The 7,983-nt window shown below is 48.1% G+C and overlaps 2 protein-coding genes across 2 annotated transcripts; both read left to right on the top strand.

Annotated features, from left to right (window-relative positions):
* Positions 1 to 503: 503 nt before the first annotated feature.
* FOXG_14426 (uncharacterized protein) lies at positions 504 to 1,910 on the top strand (the record flags this gene model as incomplete). The annotated part of the gene is made up of 6 exons (XM_018394485.1): positions 504 to 635; positions 724 to 950; positions 1,007 to 1,146; positions 1,196 to 1,290; positions 1,353 to 1,466; positions 1,536 to 1,910. The coding sequence occupies 6 exons, from the start codon at positions 504 to 506 to the stop codon at positions 1,908 to 1,910; spliced, it is 1,083 nt and encodes a 360-aa protein (XP_018254650.1).
* Positions 1,911 to 5,687: 3,777 nt separating this feature from the next.
* Positions 5,688 to 7,842, top strand: FOXG_14425 (uncharacterized protein; the record flags this gene model as incomplete). Its single annotated transcript, XM_018394484.1, has 4 exons — positions 5,688 to 5,810; positions 5,861 to 6,259; positions 6,603 to 7,253; positions 7,441 to 7,842. The coding sequence occupies 4 exons, from the start codon at positions 5,688 to 5,690 to the stop codon at positions 7,840 to 7,842; spliced, it is 1,575 nt and encodes a 524-aa protein (XP_018254649.1).
* Positions 7,843 to 7,983: the final 141 nt, after the last annotated feature.

Below are 7,983 nucleotides of genomic sequence, written 5' to 3'. Positions count from 1 at the left end.
TTTCTCCCTCTCCGCATTTTGTTCGAATTTTCAACCCTGGCTTGATAGTGCACAGAGCTATTTGCTAAACATATTCCTTGAATGTGCTTTTTAGAGTTCTGATAATGGGGTAATCTACTTGTCTTCTCGCGGTCGGAAGCCTGTTCCATAACCTTCACACTTGCATTAATGCACTGGCGCCGATGCTACAGCAGAACGCCACATCCGCAGGGTTTTCACGCCACCAACTTACTACCCTTATTTTGATCGACCTGATCACGGCATTTGCCGTAGTTTCTGTTTTTGATGATTTTATATCTAACGACTCAAGCTTCTGAAGCGATGCCATGGCGGGCATAACAGGTTCCATACGCGACGTGAAAGGACTACGTAAGGCCCCTTAGCTCTGGCTTTTCTCATCAGAAAATCTAGACCTTTGTTTGCAATAGCTTTCCCTTTTGCCGAGCCCATTCTGGATCCTGTAACAGCAACGTGCAGAGACGCTTGAACGAGACCCTGTCACGATGGCAGATCCAGAAGCTTGGACTCTCCTTGCATTGGGCCTCTGGTTTATCGGCATGCGAATGTGGGTGCGATGGACGCAGGTTGGATTCTCAGGCTGGCAACTCGATGATTATCTCATGCCAGTGACCGGTGTACGTAACTACCTTGGATCCATCGGGCGAATGCAGGTCCCTTTTATGATCTCAGAGGGTTAGCTAACAGAAGATTTCCTCGACACAGGTGGTTTTCACGCTTGAAACAGCGGCCGCTTATCTCGTCGGTGCGAGGTTTGGAGGCCTCACAAACAGCTATATGACCGATGAACAACGCGCTGCGCTGAGCCCGGACTCGAAGGAATATAGCGACCGTGTTTGGGGATCCAAGATCCAGGTTATCGGATGGTCTTTCTATGTCTTCATTCTATGGTCTCTGAAAGTCTGCCTCGCGGTTTTCTATTCGCGACTAACGTTTGTGGATACCGCCCCGCGCTGATTGTTCTGGAAGCTGACAAGGCACTACACAGCTCCGGTTTGGCCCACTTGACAATGCGCGTGCGAATTGCATATGTACTGCTGGGAGTGACATACGTAGCAGTGGCGCTCTCGATCCTGCTCGGATGTCAACCCATGGAACGGTACTGGCAAATATATCCAGATCCTGGGAGTAAGCTACCCTCAACTTGTTGAGGTCTGAACGGTATTGACCTCGGTAGATCTTTGTCAACCGACCATATCAAGGCTTTACGTTTTGGTGGTGGTGATACCCAACGTTATCACCGACCTGTATTTGCTATCCATCCCTCTACCGGTACGTCAAATCACATCCCCTGCCCTCTATAGATAGGCATGTCTAGCTTACATCTGCGACAGCTTCTCTGGACCGTGAACATCAGTCTATATAGAAAGCTCACTTTGATGGTGCTATTCAGTGGAGCTATCTTTGTGATCATGGCTGCCATAATCCGTGCTGTCGTCATCCTTTCTGTAAGGCACCGATCCATTGCAGGGGACTACCATGAGATGAGATGGACCTAACATGACGTCATCTTCTAGGCTGGTCCTGAAGGCGCAATCTCTGGTAGCCAGTGGGCATGCCGGGAAACGTTCGTCTCTGTGATTGTTACCAACCTACCCGTCGTACAGCCTCTCGTTCGAAAATGTGCCGATAGAGTAGGACTCAGCGCCCTATTCAGCAGGTCGACTCGCGCAGCGCACAGTTATTCTCTCAGAAGCAGGGAAGTTCGCGGCGACTGCGAACTAAGACGCAAAACGCACACGAATCTACACTCAGTCCCTCAAGGTGCTGCATGGGACAGCGATGAGCATATTCTTGGAATGATGGACCAGGTGGCACAAGAACTATCTACTCAGACAGACGTGGTTGCCCAGAGAGAGCCCGGTGCATCCGGCGAGGAAAGTAGCGACTAGGGATTGTTACATTGTCTCACTAAGGCCGCTCTGACACATGGGCTGTATGACCAAGAAGGATCAAAACTTAGATGAAACAGATCGTGAGGAAAACTTCGTAATAGCTGACGAATACAATCTGATCCAAGGAGGTATAAAACAGACTAACTTCAGTCACACATCCAATTAGAAATCAAGAGCTTCAACGCACAGTCAAAATCCCTCGTTAAATATGACAAAGAGGGAAATTTGGAGACAGTTGGCCAAGCGCTAAATGGCGCAGGCGAAATGGGGCATCGCTGATAAACATCTGGGGCGCTTCGGCTGCCAGCCAAACCCCACTTACCGGGCATGGCTGCTGGGGAACAGCGGCTAAAACCGAGTAGGAATAGAGGAACCTGAACCTGACCAACGGTCCTTGACATAACGGATTTTGTGCCTCAAGGCGGGTCCGTAGAAACCTTAATTCCCAACGTTGTGCCAACTACTAGAAGGGGCTTTAACTACAAGCAATAACGTAACGCCCTCTTCTTCCCTTCTTTCATTTGCACCGGTTTTGTGTTATTTATAAATTGTCCTGTCCTTCCACTTCATTTCTATTCTTCGCTCCTCCACCGTTCCAGGTACAGTGTACTTTGTAAGCTAGGCTGGCTTGCTTGTGCCTAACCGGACTAATTCGGAAATGCATTGAAGTTGTTAGTATGTCTTCCTGACTTGGCTGGGTTGAGTACATCACGAATGGTTCGTGAGCGAAGCGAACAGCGAGTTGGACCATCCGCCCATACTGAACTAGGGCAGAACCTTCCCTGCTTGGTCGGGAGCCGGGAGACTGACCTGCTGCTGGCTAGGCAGGAAACCCCAGTTCAGCATGAAGCTTGCCTCACTAGGACCAACAGGCGCACAATACCTTGCAACGGAGAGCTAGCTTCTACTGGAAAGGTGAGCTCATCAATCAGTGGCTCTGGCGCAGGGCTGCTTACCTACAAAATAGGATGGTAGGCTTTCGTTCTGTTATTGGTGAGCTTGGGTACTGACAATGTCTCGAGGGCATTTGGAAGAGTTCATTGCGACGGAGCAGCCCTCTTCAACGCCCAGGGTGAGAATCATGACGGCAATCATTTGAGAGGGTTTCGCTGAACTCTTCCCTGTCTATCGGCTACAGCTCGCAACTGGGTAGAAGTATTCTTCTGCTTCCAGCCTATTGTCAACCAAACAGGGGGTAGGGCTTACTATCCTAAGTGATGAGTTGGACTCCCCCTCGTCGTCCTCACTCTCACTCTGCATGAGTACATCGAGGCCAGTTACAAAACGCCACTAGTTCATCAAGGTAGGAGTGCACTACATCCAATATTGCACGTACTATGTAGTACAATGGGATCCACAACAATCCTAATAGGGGAATTTGTGGGTCATATTGTACAAATACGAGGGGCTGTACAAAAACTCCGTTGGCTGAGCAGCTCAACACACTCTGCCATTCTCTCCCGATTGAAGGTATCGCCAAAAAGATGTCGCCCACCCAAGCTAACGCTGCCTTCGTTTGGCGATAGTTTATCGACCTCGGCCGCTCTAACTCCAAGAAAAGCAAGCGATACAGATGCCGTCACTGCCAAAAGGATTTTGCAGCGACCTCTGTTGGGAGGCCGAAAGAGCATCTCGCTGCGAGTGAGAAATGGCAAGCCAAGCAGCGACAAGAGCGTCAAGCTCAAGATGACGCTGGCTATCTTCCCTCATATTCAGAAGCCATACAAAAGAAGATAACCGAGGTCGGAATTCAGCATATCTCGCAGGACGAGAGTCACAGTTGCGCCTATGATGCCGCCGCTGCTGTAATCGCCGGTGGTCGGCCCTTCAGCCTCTTCGAGAGCCGCTGTTGGTGTTATTTCTTCACTCGCATTAAGCCTGGCTGGAAGCCTCCTAGCCGCGCCGCCATTACGAGAATTCTTCCCGACTTCTATCAGGAACTCTATGACGAGGTTTTCAAACGCATTACCAGCTCAGAATGGTTCAACATCATATTTGACGCTTCCGATAATGTCTCGGGTCACAGAATCGTTAATATCTCGGTACAGCTACCAGACGGCCCAGCCTTCTACTGGAAAACGTTTGACACGGGAGATGAACAGCACACAGCGGAGAATTGGGTGAGGCTGATATGGGGAGAAATGCAGCAACTGTGCGGCGGTGATCTCTCCAGAATCAATTCTATCTGTACAGATACCGAAAACACGATGCGCTCTGTACACGGCTTGCTAGGGAGATTCCCAGAGCTCTCACGTATCAACTTTTCTCTATGTTGGAAAAATCCTGGAATCCCCCTTCCCTTCAGGATTCAGACTGTTAGTCTGAAAGTCCTAGATTTAAAGTTCAAAGTCTTAGATGAAATCATCTAGAGATAAACTCGAGAAGAACTCTCATCTCAATAATAGAACAATCAAGTTCCATAAATATATTTTCACCCAGCACTACTACGCAATATAAACAACACTCTATGCGATTCTCACGGCCTTCAGCTTCTAATTAAAGATATCCTTCTTCTTCCATTCTTTGAGGATCTCTGTAATAACGTCAGCACCTTCTCAAGTTCTTCTCACGGTCTAAATTACAGTTGCAAAGATTAAGAATGTGCCAACGCACAAGGTGGAACGGAGTAACTCGCGCGCTGATCAGAAGGTACCGGTAAATCGTTAGCTGTGACTGAGAAATCGATATACTAACTCGCTCGTTCCGAATAGTATAATTACACGCTGGGGTTCTCAGTACAATTCTTTCTTCTCCCTCCTCCGTTCTCGAGACCCTGCCAGAGACTGGTCTATTCGAAAAGAGGTACGGGATGAGCTGCGATCTCAAGATTGCCCCGTTCTCCTGCCCGAAGCGGTTCGAATCATCAAAGACAACAGCTTCTGGCTAAAACTGGAGGCTGCGATCGCTGTGCTAAAACCCGTGTACGAATTTCAACACGCTTCCGAGGCTGATGGGGCGGGAATCGCACACGTTGTAAATCGCTGGCTGCAAATCAAAAGCAAATGGTCTGAGATGGGAGAGGCTGATCAGTTTCCTGATATTCCGTGGGACGACATTGACGCTATATTCAAAGCCCGGCTCGATAAGCAAACGTACGATATACATTGGATCGCCGATGCCCTCCGGCCTGATACAACAGGTCCAAATTCGAAACTGCCGCCTAGCGTCTTTGCGCGCGTACAAGAGTATTTGTCCCCCAGATAGTCCATGGTCAAATGGAAAGCGTGGCAATGCCATTTACCACGCGAAAAGGAAACATACCTCTATTCTTCAGACGGAGGCCAGTACCGTAGACGAGCACGACTCAGATATTATTACCCGGCCATCAAAACAGCCGCGGATGGACAGTATTTTTCCGAGTCGGCCATCAGATACCACTTTGCGCCGCGTCTTTAACCGACAGCAATATATAGAATCGATTGTCGGTCTTCTTACACGCCGTCGTTTACCATTCTCCGCGGTGAAGTGGGATGAGATGCAGGATATCATATTGGCATGCAATCCAGCTATTGAGGATCTTCTCCTCACGTCCCGCGACGCAGCTATGCGTCATATTACCACTACCTTCGACTTATACCGATCTCAATTGAAAGCAAAGCTTCAGGCGTCCGTATGAAGATCCATCTCTCGACCGATCTCTGGACATCGCCTCATCGGCATGGCATTTTAGCAGTATGCGTTAGATGGGTTGATAATAGCTATCGACTTCAAAAGGCCCTGCTGGCTATGCCTGAATGCCGATACAGCCACAGTGGCGAACGCCAAGCAACTCTAATGGCGGAAGCAATCGAAGAATACGGTATTGCGAAGCAAATCGGCTATCATACCGGCGATAATGCTACTTCAAACGATACCTGTTTAAAGCATCTCTCTCAAATGCTACAGGATAAATACGGTGTATGTGATTTAGAACGTTGATTGATAGGTAGTTGGTTAACTGAGTCTAGATATCTTTCCATCCCAACCAGCGCCGAATCCGATGCATCGCTCATATCATAAATCTCTCCCTTCAGGCCTTTCTCCTTACGTCCTCGAAAGAAGCTTTACGCGCAGTACTTGCCGCTGCCAGCGACGTAACCGGCGTCGAGATGTACGAACAGCCCTACTTTACACTCTATGATGTATCCACCAATGAGCCAACATCGCGGTCGGAAGCTTCGGGACAGCAAGAACAGTCTTTCAGTAAGGTATGGAAGGGAAAGGCTAAAAGGGCCGCTCGGAAGCTCCCCGGTTTCAAGGATGACAAATTCAGAGGCTGGCAAACCATCCCGGCGATGCATAAACTACATAACATTGCAATCTGGCTTCGAAATTCATCTATCTACAGTGATCTATGGGAGGATCGAGTAAGCTTGCGGCTTGGGATCGATAACGACACCCGATGGAACTCTTTGTAAAAGCTGATCGATAATCTTATCCGAAGACAATCACAGATCAAGCAATTCTTGCTTGATTACGATAAGGAGATCAACGATAATATTCTCCACTCCTCAGATTGGGATTACCTTGAAAAAACACATAGATTTCTCCACCCATTCACGTCGGCAACTTTATGGGCTAAGGGTCAGAATTCTGCATCGTCACAAATATTGACAATTATGGATGGTTTATTACGCCACTATGAAAAGAACAAGGCATGCTGTCACTTGATAGGCTCTAAACCCTAACTTGGCTAATCATCCAATCTAGGAATATTACTCGAAGCCAGAGGCGTTTGATCGCCGTATCCTTCATTCAATTGAGATGGGCTGGTTCATTCTCGACAAGTATTATACTATGACCGAAGATGCGCCTGTTTACGCTGCCGCCCTCCTTCTTGATCCCTCAAAGCGAATCATGTACATTCAGCGCCACTGGCCAGAGTCATGGCACGGGAACGCCATTGCTGGTGTCCATACAATTTGGGAAGAAGAGTACAAAACTCAGCCTGAGACTGGACCTGCAGAGTCGGTTGATGAGGTATCTGCTTCGCAAAAGCGGCAGCCGAATGAGTGGGACGCTCTACTTGAAGAGTTGGAAGTCACCGAGGATCTGGGTGATAGTATGGACGATCTTGAAGACTTTATAAAGGCAACACCCATCAAAATAAGTGGATCACCACTTCAATGGTGGTGTCATAAGGACCAGCGGAAGACTTATCCTCAGCTAAGTCGAATGGCTATTGATATCCTCTCGATCGCGCCTGAATCAGCTGATCCGGAATCTGCTTTCTCTGGTGGTCGACGTACTCTCTCCTGGGATAGAGAACGAATGACTTGCGAGAATCTTGAGAAGGTTGAATGTATAGGTAACTGGCTGCGAGAAGGGCATATCCAGAAGGTTGCTCATGGTGGTATGGGTGTAATTACTGATACGGGGTTTGATAGTGGCGGCGATGAAGACTCTGATGTTAATTTGATTGATTTGCGGATATCTGACAGTATAGGTGCTAAAGTGCTATAGTAATATCAATCGTACTAAAGTGCTAGGGTGATATTCTAGCACACTTTTTGCGACTATGTGAATATGAATATGAATGTCACTTTAGCGCGTGATATCACAATACGCAAGTCTGGTAATGAACACGCTTGCGAACTCTGTGCCCTCAGAACGAAGTTTCTCTGCTATTAATTTCATACACACGAAAGCTCGAAATCGCCTTACGCCCATGCACACTGAGATGCAGGCCTTCATTTTTATGAACGACCGCGTATTAGATCGCCTTAAGGATCAGAAGTACGCCAATAACAAGCGCTGGGCGGATCTTGAGGAGAAGGACTGGCTAGAACTCGAAGATTCATATCTCGAGTTATTTGTGAATGCGCAGGGCAAGAAGGTCTGGATGGATGGTGTGGTGGCCTCCACCAGTGGAGATTTTGAGTGGGAGGGTGTATTACAGTCGACGGGTGATATATTGGGGGTTGGCACTGAGGTTGAATCCGAGGTTTGAGGCCAAAATGGCAGAAGACGAGGACCGTGAGAAGCCTACTAAGTTACCAGTATTACCTAAAAGGAAGGGGGAAATTTGTATGGTACATATTTGTACGTACAGCGGCTAAAATACAGTACGTACGTACGTACGTACGTACGT

This window comes from Fusarium oxysporum, chromosome 15 (assembly GCF_000149955.1).
Source record: "Fusarium oxysporum f. sp. lycopersici 4287 chromosome 15, whole genome shotgun sequence".
Lineage (NCBI taxonomy): Eukaryota > Fungi > Ascomycota > Sordariomycetes > Hypocreales > Nectriaceae > Fusarium > Fusarium oxysporum.
The sequence above is the reverse complement of the archived record's forward strand: the minus strand, read 5'-3'. Positions and strand labels throughout refer to the sequence as shown.